Source organism: Microtus pennsylvanicus, chromosome 6, assembly GCF_037038515.1.
Source record: "Microtus pennsylvanicus isolate mMicPen1 chromosome 6, mMicPen1.hap1, whole genome shotgun sequence".
In the NCBI taxonomy this organism is placed as follows: Eukaryota; Metazoa; Chordata; class Mammalia; order Rodentia; family Cricetidae; genus Microtus; species Microtus pennsylvanicus.
In genome coordinates this window covers 106984654-107000651 of record NC_134584.1, presented here as the reverse complement: position 1 = coordinate 107000651, position 15998 = coordinate 106984654, and the positions used below count along the sequence as shown (strand labels likewise).

General features: G+C 39.9%; 1 protein-coding gene across 1 annotated transcript in view; it reads left to right on the top strand.

Moving 5' to 3' along the window:
- Lrrc36 (leucine rich repeat containing 36) overlaps positions 1-15998 on the top strand; it is a 37049-nt gene that overhangs the window by 1198 nt on the left and 19853 nt on the right. Inside the window, exons 2-3 of the mRNA XM_075977178.1 lie at positions 2683-2771; positions 15781-15908. Coding sequence (XP_075833293.1) covers positions 2683-2771; positions 15781-15908 — 217 coding nt within the window. The remainder of the gene's footprint in view (positions 1-2682; positions 2772-15780; positions 15909-15998) is intronic.

The following is a 15998-nucleotide window of genomic DNA, read 5'->3' as shown; positions in this document are numbered from 1 at the left end:
AGGTTCTATCTGCATGTATGCCTGTGTGCCAGAAGAGGGCATCAAATCCCACTATAGATGGCTGTGAGCCACCGTATGGTTGCTGGGAATTGAACTCAGGACCTCTGGAACAGCAGCCAGTGCTCTTAACTGCTGAGCCATCTTTCCAGCCCCATGATGTAAATAATTTTTAAAACGTCAAAATTACTCTATTTTGCTACTAAGAGTTAACTATTTATAATACTTTTCTGTGAATTCTAAATACACATGAGTATATTTATTAGTCTGTTCATTTGGTCTAATGTATTACTCACCACCTAGAAATAAATACTAGTTATATTTCTTGTGACTGGGGAGGTGATTTACTCAGGAAAAGATCCTGCTGCACAAACATGAGGACATTAGTTTGGAGTCCCAGAATCCATATTAACAACAGCAACAAAAACAATAAAAATAAAAAACAGGCATAGTGGCACATGTCTGTAACCCCAGTGCCAAAGCAACAAAGACAAAAGGATCTGGGGGCTCACTGGCCCCCTAGCCCAGCCAAATAGATGTGCCCCAGGTTCCAGGGAAGACAAGTCTAAAAACAAATGGATGGAGAGCAGTCAAGGAAGATAACTGACATCAGTTTCTGTCCTCCACAAATATACACTCACATGAACACACACACACACAATAAATAGAGTGATGTTGTTAGATATATGTGTATGTTACATGTACATGTGTGATTTGTGTGTGATATGTGTATGTATACATATCTGACTTTATAGTATTTTGCTTCCTATACATACGGTGTTTAACAAGATATCATAAGCATATATCCACATTATTTTTCTATTCTTCATCATAATAAGTCTGTTACTTATCTATTTACCTTTAGTATTCTTTAGTATTGAGGATTGAACCCAGGTCCTTTGGCTCCTTAGGCAAGTCCTCTACCACTGAGCCATTCCCCCAACCCATATTGTTTACTACTTATTTTCTTCCCCCTAATTAGAACATAAACTCATGAAACTAATGAGATTAGGACCTTGTTTATTGTAGTATCTTTAGTGCGTGCCTATAGCAATGACTGTTTTACAGAAGTTGTTAAAAAAAGTTTAATGAGGAAAACTGGGGCTGATCAGATGGCTCACGGGGTCTAAAAGTGCTTGCTATGCAAGTCTGGTGACCTGCATTTGATCTCTGGAACTTCTATAAAGATGGGAGGAGAGAAGCAGCTCCACACAGTTGTCTTTTAACCTCTATACACACACAGTAGCGTACTTGCCCATGCATACACATTATGCATACACAGTAGTGGTGATGATGATGATGATGAATAAATGAAGCCAATACCTACTGATCTGACATCTTCTTTTCCAAGTAATCCTAGCTTTATTTTTTATTATTTATTTTTTTATTTGGTTTGGTTTGGTTTTCAAGACAGAATTTCTCTGTATAACAGTTCTGACTGTCCTGGAACTTGCTTTGTAGACCAGGCTGGCCTCGAACGCACAGAGATCTACTTGCTTCTGCCTCCCAAGTGCTGGGATTAAAGGCATACGCCACCACTGACTATTTTAGCTATCTTTGTTCTGATCTTTGTTTCATGGTGTAACCTTCAGAAAGGATCCTTAACTTTCTATTTTTTCCTTGTCTCCATATTTTTAAATGTAATGTTTATTGAGGATAATTTACATAAAAATAAAATTTATCTTACTGTAAACATAAATGGAATTTTAAAATATGTATATATAAAATATATATAGTAAACCAAATCCTATTTTAATATATATTTATTATATATTATATATTTAAATATATTGTAATTTCCTGTTTACTATAATAAGATAGAGATAGATCTCTACGTAAAATTTCTACTTAAAGAATGCCATCATTAATCTATTAAAGTTACCTTTAAGTGACTGCTAAACCAGAGGTTAAGATGTTCTACTTTGTCCAATATCACAATGTCTTATATGGTCCCCAGTAGGTTAGATAGTTCTTAAAGGCTCTCTGAGTCTCAGTTTACATACCCATAAAAGGGGGATAATAGTAGAGGGGATTTTTAAAAATTATTTTAATGGTTTATTTTGTGTATATGAGTGGTTTGCCTGCATGTATGTCCATGTAAGGGTGGGAGATCCCCAGGAACTGGAGTTACAAACAGTTGTGATGTGGTTGTTGGAAATTGAATCTGGGTTCTCTGCTCTTAACTGCCGAGCCCTGTAGAGGGGCTTTTATGATTAAATGAGTATTAAGAGCCTGCACACGGCTACGTTTTCTGTAGTTCCCAAATAACTACCTCAAGTACAACACTTCCCTCTTTAATCTGTTTTTCTACCTAATAGCTACAGTAGCCTCTTCTATAATTTGTGCTAGCAGAACCATGTGACTTAACTATGCTATTTTCATTTTAAAAACCATAGCCTCTCTATTCTTTAGACTTAAGTTTCAGTTAAAAAAACCCAGAACATTCTGAATTTTCCAACTTTCCCACTTAAAAGTTGGTGTTCTTTTTTTTAATCATAGTTTTCATTATAAATATTATGGCTTAAAAAATTGTGGCCTCTACTGAGATATCTGTAAAGTATGGTTATATTAATATGTCCTAGAGCATTGGGGGAAATGAAGAGCTAGTATTTTCTAAGCAGCATAGACGGGTGATATCAGAAGGAGCGTTCTTTTGAGTTTTAAATACATCTTTGTCTGTGACAGCTCTAGGGAGAAGACAGTGAAAAACTGTGTGACAGATGAGGGCTGTGCATCAAAAGTCAATCCTGAGACTGACACCAGGATGGAAACAGGTCAGCTTCTTTCTGTGATCATAAAATAACTAAGACATCAGTTGTCTTTGCTGCCATAGCCAATCTGGGGTACCATGAAGACAAAGTAATTGTGAAAACACAAATTCAAAACAAGTCCAATATTTACTGGCTGTTTTTTTTCTCTCTCTCAGTGCCAGAAGTGCCCTGTGTTATACAGCACCTTTCAAAACACAAGCTGTAGACTCAAGGAATTCAGTTTCATTTACATCCTTTATGTCTTTTGTTTACCCTAAAACTACATTACCCATCCCCATAGGTTTCTGGACATTGATTGTTAAAGTAATTTATTTCCTTAGTCAGAGACTGGTGATTCACCTGTATCCATTGCTGCTAGCACCCTGAGCCTCCTAGGCTTCCCAAGCAAGCAACTTCCCAGCTGCAGAATCTCTTGTGTATGCTATACATAATTTGACTGCCTCTTCTTGCATAAGCTGAATTAGACTCCACTAATATTATTCCATTAGCGCAGACAATGATTCATTCCATGAGTTAAAATATACAATGAGTGTAAAGTATACAGTCTCTATTGAGAGCAAACAGTCTTAGTAGACAGCCTATTTTCAGAGGGTTTGGAAGCACCATTATTGGTATTCCAGTACAACTAAAGTAGTTATCCCACATTAATGGCCACGCCTCAGACTGGGAGAAAGCTTTCCATCAGAGAAAGTGTATCTGATGTGCCCTTGTGTATTCGCCGTCCACATCAGGACCTTCACTTTCTTCCCAGAAAAGAACTCTAATAAAAAGAGATTGGCTGTGTAGTTCAAATAGTAAAAGTTTTCAGTTGCTAACATATATTGCTTCATTTTTCTGACTTTGTAATCTATCCCTGTGAACATTTATTAAGTCATTTTTCACAGAATCTCAAGATAAATTGTAATTTTTCTTCCCCCCTTGATATCTCAGTGAATATAAATGATAGGACTATGGGTTGCTTTGTTTTGCATTAAAAAGTGTTTTTATATTTAGAATAGATGCAATTTTTAAATAATTTTGGCAAATGCTGAAATGTATGAAAAACAATATCCTACTTACTCAGAATCTCACCACAAAGGAGAATCACGATCCCTACTCCGGCCAGTTTTTTCGTCTAGCTACACACATTTGTATGTCTGTTTTCAGATGACAAAGGTGCTTTGAAGCAAAATTTGACTTCCCCCTTATATGAGCTGAATTAGAGCTAGACTTCATTAATATGAATGTAAGAATTTGCTCCCAGAGTTAAAATGTCTTTAAGTTTACAGTCTTTACTGAGAATAAATTGCTGCACTAGGCAGCCAGTTTCCAAAGGTTCTTTGAGGTACCATCTGCTGCCTAATTTTTTAATGTAAAATCTATTTTGCTCCTTTGAGACATTAAAGAGCTTTGTTTCCCACTGCAAATTGTGTTTGTGCTAGATCCTTAGGGAGGATGGCCAGTAAGCTTCATTGGTAATGCAATATGACTAATGTGGTTTTTCCCTGTTAACGGTCATGCCTCAGGCCTTCCTACAAAACAGCTCCCACCTGCTCAGTTGCTCAGAACAGTGGTTTTGAATAGGCAGGGAACTTACACTGTTTGCATTCTTGTCCTGTTCTCTTTTTCTTTCTTTTTTTAGATAAAAATACCAATCCAAGTTCCCACTCTCTTCCCTCCTCCCTGTTCTCTTATGAGAGAACACATAATCTTTGACACTCTTCTCACACCCTCAAAATAAGCACACTTGGGCTTTATCTTTAGCCTCCCTGTTCTTTCTCTTCCCTTTGTCCTTGCTGATATAACCCATTTTCATTTTTTATTTTTTTTCCAAGACAGGATTTCTCTGTAGTCTTGGCTGTCCTGGAACTTACTCTGTGGACCAGGCTGTCTTCAATCTTAGAGATCTGCTTGCCTCTGCCTCCTGAGTTACGGGATTAAAGGTGTGCCCTGCCACTACCCCCACTCCCATCACCCTGACACATTTTTATTTATAAAGTAAATATATTTATTATTTGTTCTCTATTTTTTCATTTATTAAAAATACTAGTCTAGCTTGACAACTGTATCAGTGTCTCACCAGCCCCTCATCTCTGTTAACTAGAATCATCTTGGTCTAACAGTCCAGCCCCTCAAACTAAATGTCCCCTCTACGCAGACCTAAAGAGGTCCTTGTGTTTCATGGGAATCATCCCAACTCTGCTATCATCCTGGCTCATAATCACATGGGTGTTGTCCTACTTTTCTCTATATTGCTATGATAAACACCACTACCAAAAGCTACTTGGAGATGAAAGGATTTATTGCTTTACAGTTTGCAATTTACAGACCATCATGGAAGGAAGCCAGGCAGGAACTCAGTCAAGCAAGGCAGAAACCTAGAGGCAAGTACTGAAGCAGAGACCATGGAGGAACACTGCTTTCTGGCTTCCCTATGACTTTCTCAGCTTGCTTTTTTTTTTTTAAAAAAAAAAATAGAACCTAGGACCATCTTCCCAGAGGTAACAATGGCTGGGCCCCCCACATCAATCATTAGTCACGACAGTGTCCTATAGACTTGTTCACAGGTCAGTCTGATGGAGTCAGTTTCTTGATTGAGGTTCCCTCTTCTCAGATGACTTCAGCTTGTGTGAGGTTGACAAAAAACTAACTAGCACCAGGGTTTCATGCTACTGTTCCTCCAAGTTTATATCCTTCAGTGTGATCCTTAGCCCTCCTTTTTCTTCCTTCCTTCCTTCCTTCCTTCCTTCCTTCCTTCCTTCCTTTCTTCTTTCCTTCCTTCCTTTCCCTTCCTTCTTTCTTCCTTCTTCCTTCCTTTCCCTTCCTTCCTTCTCCCTCCCTCCTCCATTCTTCTCTCTCTCTCTCTCTCTCTCTCTCTCTCTCTCTCTCTCTCTCTCTCTCTCTCTTTCAAGGCTGGCCTTGAATCCAGAGATCTGCCTGCCCCCACCTCGAGAGCTAGGATTAGAGGTGTGCACCGCCACCGTCCAGCTTTTCCATTTGTTAATAGTCTGTTTAACAGGCATCTTAATACTCACTGAGTACAAATCTGGCCCAGGCACTGTTTATGATCTCATCTCATCCCATCCTCATAACCTTGATGTTGGATTGACAGGTAAAGAAACTGAAACCCAGACAGATGAAATAGCCTGTCCTACTTATATAAAAATGGCAGAATTTAGGTGCCAAGTATGGTCTATATCATCAAAGTTCTTTCTGTGACTTTTTCCCCATTCATTTTGTACTTTGATGCCAGATTAATTCTCTTAAAACACAGCTGAGGTAATTAATTATACACTCCTTCGCAAAGATTTGATGGCTCCCAGCCAACTGCTACATTAATTTTAAATTTCTTATGCTGGTATACAAAGTTCCCCCAAACTTGGGCCTCATCTCCTTTCTCCAGCCTACCCTGAAGCCTTATCTCTTACTTGTCCACTACAGAATACATTGCTTCAACAAAACCAGACCATTTTCCCTTGTAAACAGAAGACTGTGTTATCATTTCCTGGCCTCCAAGACCTGAATAATCACCCAGAACTATATTAATTACAGCACTGTTTGACCTATGGCTCAGGCATATTTCTAGCTAACTCTTACATCTTAAATTAACCCATTTCTATTAGTCTATGTATTGCCACATGGCTGTGGCATTACCTCATTTTCTCCATGTCTTGTTTCCTGGGTGACTGGGTGGATTCTGCTTGACTCTGCCTACTCTATATATATCTCTGTTCGGATTTCCTGCCTGGCTTTACTCTGCTAAGACCATTGGCCAAAACAACTTCATGCATTAACCAATAAAAGCAACACATATACAGAAGAGTACCCCACATCACCTCCTCCCCCATTCAGTCCTTCCTGTCTCTCCTCTGCAAACTAATGCATTCCTCTGGAAAGCTTTCACCAAATCTTACCTTTTCTTTATGACCCAGATCAAAGTCTTTACATTTAGCAAAACCTTTCAAATTTATCAACAAAAACATTTTTTGATTTTTAAAGTCAAATGCCTATTTAATTTGTATTTGGGTGCATGTACACATATGTGTAGAGACAAGAGGTTGATGGGCCTTTCTCAATCTTTCTTTACCTCACCTGTTTTTTTCATTTTGCATGTGTGAGTGTGTACATGGGTGGTGTTTGTGTATGTGTGTGTATGTGAGTGTTGTACATGGGTGGTGTTTGTATATGTGTATGTATGTGAGTGCACATGTTTGGGCAGGAGCAAGTGTATGGAGGCCAGAGGTTGATGTCATGTTTCTTCTTTGGTCATTTTTCATCTTGTATATTAATTAAATAGGGTCTCTCACTTGAACCCAGAACTTGCCAATTCTGATAGCCAGCTTGCCCATTAGGTTCACAGGCAGGCTGCTGTGCCCACCCAATACTTATATAGATGCTAGGGAATCCAAACTCTGATCCTTATACTTGCATGGCAAGTACTTTAATCCCTTAGCCTCCTTTCACCCTTTCCTCCTCCTCTTCCTCCTTCTCCTTCCCCTCGCTCCTCCTCCTCTTCCTTTTCTTCTTCTTCTTCTTCTTCTTCTTCTTCTTCTTCTTCTTCTTCTTCTTCTTCCTCTTCCTCTTCCTCTTCCTCTTCCTCTTCCTCTTCCTCTTCTTCTTCTTCTTCTTCTTCTTCTTCTTCTTCTTCTGTAGTCAGAGTGTCTTGCTGAATCTGGAGCTCACCAATTCAGCTAAGCTGGCTGGTCTGACTATGTATTCCTGGCTGACTGGGACTCTCTATGTAGAACAGATTTGGCTTGAATTCATAGAGATCTTCCTGCCTCGGCATCTTGAGTACTGGGATTAAAAGTGTCTGCCACAAGCAATAGATAGAGGTGCATGCCTATAATCTCAGTTCTTGAGCAGCAGAGGCAGGGGAATCATTGTGAGTTTCAGACCAGCCTAGTCTACAGAGTAAATTCCAGTACAGCCAGAGCTACATAGTGAGACCCTACCGTGGAGGAAAAGAAGTGTGTACCACATGCCTAGTTCTTCTGTGACATTTTATGTGTTGTTAGCTCATTTCTTCCTAATTCCAATAAATAGTTCATTGTCCTATAGTTTAGTTTACTCAACTTTTTATTTATTTATTTATTTATTTATTATGTATACAATATTCTGTCTGCGTGTATGCCTGCAGGCCAGCAGAGGGCACCAGACCCCATTACAGATGGTTGTGAGCCACCATGTGGTTGCTGGGAATTGAACTCAGGACCTTTGGAAGAGCAGGCAATGCTCTTAACCTCTGAGCCATCTCTCCAGCCCCCTTTTTTGGTTTTTTGAGACAGGGTTTCTCTGTGGTTTTGGAGCCTGTCCTGGCACTAGCTCTTGTAGACCAGGCTGGTCTCGAACTCCCAGAGATTCAACTTTTTTTTGTTGTTTGTTTTTTTGAGGCAAGTTTTCTCTGTGTAACAGTCTTGGCTGTCCTGGAACTTGCTTTTGTAGACCAGGCTGGCCTCGAACTCAAAAAGATCCACCCGCCTTCCAAGTGCTGGTATTAAAAGTGTGCACCACCATTGCCCGGCTTGTTAACTCAGTTTCTTAAGGGCATCTTGATTGCCTCTAAAACTTGAAATTATAATGAAAAGGATACTATAAATATCCTCGTACAGACTTTGTTTTGTTTTGAGACAGGGTCTTTTTGTTGTTGTTTTGTTTTGTTTTGTTTTTTGGAAACAGTGTTTCTTTGATTAGCCCTGGTTGTCATGAAACTCACTCTGTAGACAAAATTGGCTTGAACTCAGAAATACATCTACCTCTACCTTTATAGTGCTGGGATTAAAGGCATGTGCCACAGGTCTTTCTGTATGGCCCTGGCTGTCCTAGAACTTGATGTCTAGACCAGGCTGTTCCTAACCTCTAATTCATATAGATCTGCCTGCCTCTGCCTCCTGAGTGCAAAGATTAAAGGTGTGAACAACCATACCCAGCCCTCCTTGTACAGATTTTTCTATAAACATGCCTTCAGTTGCTTGAGTAATTACCAAATAAAGCATTGGTATTATACAACAAGAGTTGTGTAGACAACAGTCAAACTGTCTGGAAGCCTAGAGCAGCCTAAAAGAAGGATGAGCAGCACACTCTGACTGGCACAAACAGCTTTCCTGAAAATGTGATTGCGTAGAATCTGATCAGATTATAGAGAACAATGAATACTTTATTAAAGAGAATGTATACCATGTGGGTGGCACATGCCATGAATCCCAGCACTCAGAAAGCAGAAATGGAGGCTTTCTGTAAGTTTGAGGCCAACCTGAGGCCTACGTAATGATTTCTAGACCTAGACTATGTAGTCAGAGCTACCTAGTGAGACTGTCTTAAAAGACAGAGAGAATTTTATCCTATGGGTGTATGTATATAGAACACACGAATTTGGATTTCAAAGGGACTCTGCTTATTCTTTCAGCCAGTCCTTTTTGCCTTTAAATAAAATCACACTTAAAACCCAGCTGGGATAATTAATTATATATGCTTATTTAAAGAATATGTTTTGTTTTAAAAAAGCAAAGAAAGATTGGTCACAAAAAATTGCTTCATGGTCAGGAGAGATGGCTTAGTAAATAAAGTGCTTGCTAGACAGGTACCTGGACCCAGTTAAGATCCCTAGACTTTTCATAAAAAGCTAAGTGTAGTGGCACGTGTTTGTAATCCTAGTGTTGGAGGGGTGGGGACAGGAGAGACCCTGCCTCAAAACTAAGGTGAACAGTGGTAAACAACACACACTCACACACACACAGAGTAAGGGGCAATTTTTAAGAAATTCACCTCAGTGGTTCATCCCTATATCTAACAGACACATCAAGGTCTTCTCTATTATCACATATTTGTTTGTTTACTCATTTACTCTCTGTATGTGGGCACTCATGCTCCAGTGTAATGTGGGGGTCAGAGGACGACTTGCAGGAAGACCTTTGTGGAGTCAGGAAAATTTAAGACCGAAATGATAACCAGGCAGCTGGGGTGGGGGATGGGGACAGAGGCACTCCTTTAATTCCAAATTCCAGGAGTCAGGGGTACACAAAGAAATCCTGTCTCCAAAAAAATAAATAGATAGATAGATAGATAGATAAATAGATAAATAAATAAATAACATAAAACAAATACAAAGAGTGGAATGATAAATGCAGGGGTAACTAGCAATCTCTGCTATAGTGCAAAGGAGGCTAGCAAGGAAATGACACAATAGTGTCAAATCTTCATATACTTCCAGTCCTGAGCTATTTATCAGATCTAATTAGGTCACAAGTCAGGCTGAGACAAAAATGCCACTGTGACAGAGACAGAGAAGTGGGAAGGAAACAGTAGCTCTCAAATACTGACTTGGGGCCAAGGAAATGGTTTCTAGATGGGAGATGCTTGAGTGGGCATTCAGTAGGCATAGCTGAGAAGAAAAGGCTGTCACAAAGAAGCCGTAAGCACACATCTGAGAAATGAGGAAATGTGTCAGCAGTGAACCCAGTGACAGATCAACAAATATTGGTATAACAGATTAGGACGCTGACTCAGCTCGTGACTGGCACCCAGACCAAGTTGCTAAGCACCTCTTTACTGTGTCCATGTTTATACTCATGTGAAAATGGGTAGCAGTTTGTTTTAAAGAGGCCTGAGCAGCTGTGTCCCTAGAGAGGTAACTCAAGCTAGATTCAGTCAAACGAGGACCCATCTGAAGATAGAAATAATAATGGGACTACCGATAAGGAAATAGTTCCCGTTTAAATCCCCAAAGATGGAAAGAAAACCTGGAGACAAACACTATAAAGTTTTTTGCCTGTGATGTTTTCTTACAGAAATTAAATTTAAAAACTGTGTTTATGAATAAAATATTCAGGAGATTTGGAGAGGTAAAAGTACAAGGATACTGAAACTACAATTCATGATAGTCTATTGTGGTGGAAAAGACCAATTTTCTTTATAATTGTCATTTAATGTGAATGTGATTTTAACTTGGAGATAAAATTTTTATTAGGGATTAGTAAATAAAATAAAACAGCTCAGTTTCATTTATTTTAGGGACTAGTGGCACACAAGTAATTTCTTTTTTAAAAGATTTATTGATTGATTGATTGGTTTTTCAAGACAGGGTATCTCTGTGTAGCCCTGACTGTCCTGGAACTCACTCTGTAGATCAGGCTGGCCTTGAATTTACAGAGATCTGCCTGTCTTTGCCTCCCAAGTGCTGGATTAAGGGAGAGCACCACCACAGCCCAGCTATTTATTTTAATTTTATGTGTATGACTGTTTGGCCGGTATGTATGTGTATCACATGTGTGCAGTGCCCATAGAGGCCAAAAGGAACCATAAGATCCTCTGAAACTGTAGTTACAGGTGGTTATGAGGCTTCATAAAGATGCCAGAAACTGAACCCAGGTCCTCTATAAGAGCAACAAGTGCTATTAACCCATGAACTATCTCTCCAACCCCCCTCAAGTTACCTCTGCTTTAATTTTTTTATTTGAAGTTGGATAAGATGTTTCTTACAGTTTCACAGTGAAGAAGGGCAGTTTGAGGAGAAAAAGCTCTTGCTCTAGAGTGAGATTTGCTCTTCAAGATGTCTCTACCAGTTACTTGAGTCTAGAAGTTCTGGACTGCAATGTGTTATGCCGATCAGGCATATGCACTAAATTCAATATGATGACCTTCTTGGTGGACAGGGGACTAACCAGGTTGCATAAGGAGGGGTGAACTACCTAAGGTCAGGAATGGAACAGGTGAGAATGTCTCTCCCTTGCCTAGCTGCGTCACTACAAGGAGATTAAGAAGGGTGTGACAGGCAGCTGGAGATGACTCAGAGGTTAAGAGCACTGACTGTTCTTCCAGAGGTCCTGAGTTCAGTTCCCAGCAACCATATGGTGACTCACAACCATCTGTGATGAGATCTGGTGCCCTCTTCTGGTCTGCAGCATACATGCAGGGAAAACTGTATACATAATTATATATACATAATTAATGAATAAATCTTTAAAAAAAAAGAAAAGAAAAAAGAAGGGTGTGACAGCCGGGCGGCGCACACCTTTAATCCCAGCACTCGGGAGGCAGAGGCGGGTGGCCAGACTGATCTACAAGAGCTAGTTCCAGGACAGCTAGGATTGTTACACAGAGAAACCCTGTCTCTATGGGTCTTTGTGGGGGTGGGGGTGTGACATCAGTAGGTGGGTGGTTCTCTGTATCAGATACAGACCTCAGAGAGCAAACAGCTGAAGTCCCTTTTGGCTATGCATTTTTATTTCATCTTCCTATGGACTGTAAAGTCTTTGGCCAAACATGTGAAGTAGACCATCCTCCTCAGCTGTGATTGCTAGCAATTGAAGTAATTGACTATTAGTTCTCTGCCCCCATATCAGCACTATGAAGTCAATGTGGTCCTGTCACCTTGGTATGGCGGTGTGAAAAATGGGCTGAACAATAGTGTCACAACTTGTTTTGGGGACTTGTATTTGTTTTGGGGACTGAGTACTCAACATAAATTCTATCTGAAGAAAAATAAAGTATAAGATAAAAATTATCTAAGAATGAAAATTGTTATTGTTACCCTTTCCTAATTTTCCCTGACGTGACATGTTTAAAATTTAGCCAAAATTGTGTCAGAAAAAAATTACCCAGGGCTTTTGTGGTTGTTGTGGTTGTTCAAGAAGAACATAGCAGGGCAGGTAAGGTGACTCAGCAGATAAAGAAGACACAAGATGACCTAAGTTTCATCCCAGGGACCCCCCCCCACCCCGTAGAAAAGAGTCAGCTTCCCTAAATTGTCCTTGACCTTCACAAGTATGCCTTGGCATGCATACAGCCACACACATGATAAACAAGTAAAATATAACAAATTTTAGAAAGTAATACAGCAGCTGTTCATGGTAACACACACTTGTAATTCTAGTACTTTAGAGGATCATTAGGTAAAGGCTAGCCTGAGCTACAGAGAGAAACCCTATCTAGAAAGTAGAGAAAGAACCCACAAAATGAGGGGGGAGTTTGAGGGTCTAGTATCCATTTTATACAAAGAACTCATACAACTCAATAACAAAAAGATGAGTGGCTTGGCTCGGGGGAGATGGTCCAGGGGTACTGTCACTAAACTGCAGACCATGGGAAAAAACAAGATGTGGAGGCATACATCTGTAATTCTAGCTTCCTGTGACTAAGTGAGAGGGGAAGACAGGATGATCACCAGGAGAATGGAGCTTATGCATATAGCACGGCAGCATAAATGAAAGGCTGTGCCTCTCAACAAGACAAAGGTGAGGACCAACTCCTAAAAGCTGCGCATTGACCACCACATGCTCATCTTGGCACCCACACAATCAATACAATATTTCTTAAAAGATGAGACCTTGACTAAAATGTGGGCAAAGGATTTAAATAGATGCTTCTCCAAAAATACATGCAGCTGACCAACAAGCACTTGACATATTCAATACCATCAGGGAAATGCAAATAATAACACTTCATACATATTAGGAATACAAGACTCAAAAGGACAGTTAAGTGAAAGCAAGGATATGAACAAAGTTGATCCTTCATACATTACTAATTGAAGAGTGAAATTGTACATCATCTTTGAAAACAGTTTAGCAATTCCTCAAGAAGTTAAATATAGAGTTACCAGAAACTCCTCTCTCCTTCTATTTTCTGAGAAATATAAAAACACGCATCTACGCAGACACTTGTACAATAATAAAAGCAGTGTTATCCACAATGGCCAAAAGCCTATTGATTGACCAATGATGTAGCAACCTATGGTATAGCCATATAAGAAATAGTATTCAGCCATGGAATTGCCAAGATGTGCTACAGACTGTATCTTGAAACCATCACGCTAAATGAAGGCTATATGCAGAAGGCCATATTTGTATGATTCCATTTATTTGAAATACCTAGATCAGGTAAGCTTATGCAGACTGAAAGTGAATTGATGGTTTCGAGGGGATAACAGGAAAGAGAGAATTGGCCGTGACAACCAGGGATTTCTTCGTAGGGTTATGAAGTGTTCTGAACTGAGATCATGGTGATAATCACTCAACTTTGTGAATCGGCTAAGAATCACGGCATGGTTCTGTAAAAGGATGGAAGCAATGACACAGTAATGACATCTCTATTAAAGGAAAATTCTGCTCTCACTCACCCCAAGAAGAGTGATTCTGTAGAATTTGATGACTGATTGAGATTTCAGTGTGAGAATCCAAGAACAAGTTTGATTTGAGGGATTGGTTGAGGAAGAAAACCAATGCCCAGATTGGGGAGCTGCCAGCAGGAGTAGTCTTGTAAGTGAAGATAGTAAGTTTGGTTTAGAAAATACTGCTTATGTATGTTTGTGCCTTTAAAGGGAACTCTGCTCAGGAAATTTAGAGCTGGACATAGACAGAGATAACCAGATATCCCGGTGTACGTCTGGAATCTCAAAACCTGGGAGGTGGAAACAGGAGGTTCACAAGTCATCTTCAGCTACGTAATGAGCTGGAGGTTAACCTGGGCTACCTGACATCTTATCTCTAAAAAGAGGGAGGCCAGCCGGGCAGTGGTGGCGCGTGACTTTAATTCCAGCACTCGGGAGGCAGAGGCAGGAGGATCTCTGTGAGTTCGAGGCCAACCTGGTCTACAAGAACTAGTTCCAGGACAGCTAGAGCTACTATTACACCCTGTCTTAAACAAACAAACAAACAAAGGATATTTTGATTTTGGATCATTTAGACTTCAGTTATTGCTAAAACCAGGGAGGTGTGCTAGCACTTGGCAAAGAACTCAGACATTGGAGGATTTCCTTAAACCAAAAGTTAGGTTGAAGGAAAGAAAAAGAATCTGTGAAGGAACCTGGAAATCGGTGTTAAGTGCTGCACAGAAAAAGTCATCTTCTGCAGGGTGAGGATGAGGGCGGCCCGAACCCAAATCAGTTTACTTTTCTCTGATCATCAGATTGCTCCCACCAATCTGCTTCTCCTTGTTTTGCCCACAGTGCCATAGTGAAGGCTATGAAAGAACACAACGTTTGAGAGTTTTATGTTATCTTCAGAAAGTCAGTGATAGAAGAGTTATCTTGTATTTACAGACATTTCAAACCCAGAAAGCAACTAAATATTGGCTGCATCTCAGAGTCCCAAATGAACTCAGGGGCTGTTGCTCAGGAGGCTGCCTTTGCCATTCTGGGTTTTCGTTTGCACTGGCTCTTGGTAGTTTTCTGCTGCCAGAAAACTTGCAGAAGAGCACATTGCTTGAAGAAGACCCAAGATTTTGAAACTGTCTTGATTCTTGCACAATCCTGCTAAAAAGAATTTCTCTAAACCAAGGGGAAAAAAAACTTACACTCAAAAGTTCCTCCAGAAGATGGCGGCTGCCATAGAACTTGTAAAGGCCATGTTTGGGATCCTCTTGTTTCAGCCTTTCCCGTACTGGGATAAGTACAAAATTGTGTGCCATCAAGTTCAAATTGTAACTTCCAGGCTTCCTACTCTTGGGAGTTACTACTTCCTATTTTCATTTTTATAGTTGTTTCTCTGATTGTATGTAAGAAATACTGGGATACCTAAGAATTTAGCATTCCTCATGAAGCAGGTTCTGGTTAGATGTTCTTTTCTTACAAATGAAGAAATCAAGGCAATGATAAATCAGTGCAGTCTGTGGATTAAAGCCCTGGAGATATAGAGAGCCAGGAGTCTATTCTCAACGTTTGCTGTGGAAGGAGATTGCTGAATTACTGTCAGGCGGTATTATTTACTCATGTAGGAAGTGTGCAAAGTACTATTTGCCTTCCGGATGTCTGCCTATAGGTCAAAATTTGTGCGACCATTTCACATCCATCCATGATCTTGTTTTTGCTTCCCTTCAATGCTGAAAGACAGGTAGTATAAGTTTCATTATCACTGTTGAACTAACAAAGAGAGAATTCATAGTGCTGAAGCAATTTGCCCAAGTTCACATGGTTTCTACATGGTGATGCCATGAATTAGCACCCAATCTTGTGACTTCCCCTCCAGTATCTTTCTACAAGACATGCTGTCTTTGAACTCTGTCATAATTTCATTGTATTCCTTTCCTTTTAATATAGACTCAAACAAAGGACTTTTTATTCCCTTGCCCAGCCGGGAAATAAAGGATTCAATAACCAGTACTTCTGCAAGCCAGGCTAGTGGCACACCAGCTCAAAAGTTAGACGTTTGTCCACTGGGAATGCAGGTAATGTATTCACTGCCTTGCTGATGAATTAATTAGCCAGAGACTAATACTATTTGTGTAGTGTTTGTATTTCCCTATGTACCCTTAGCA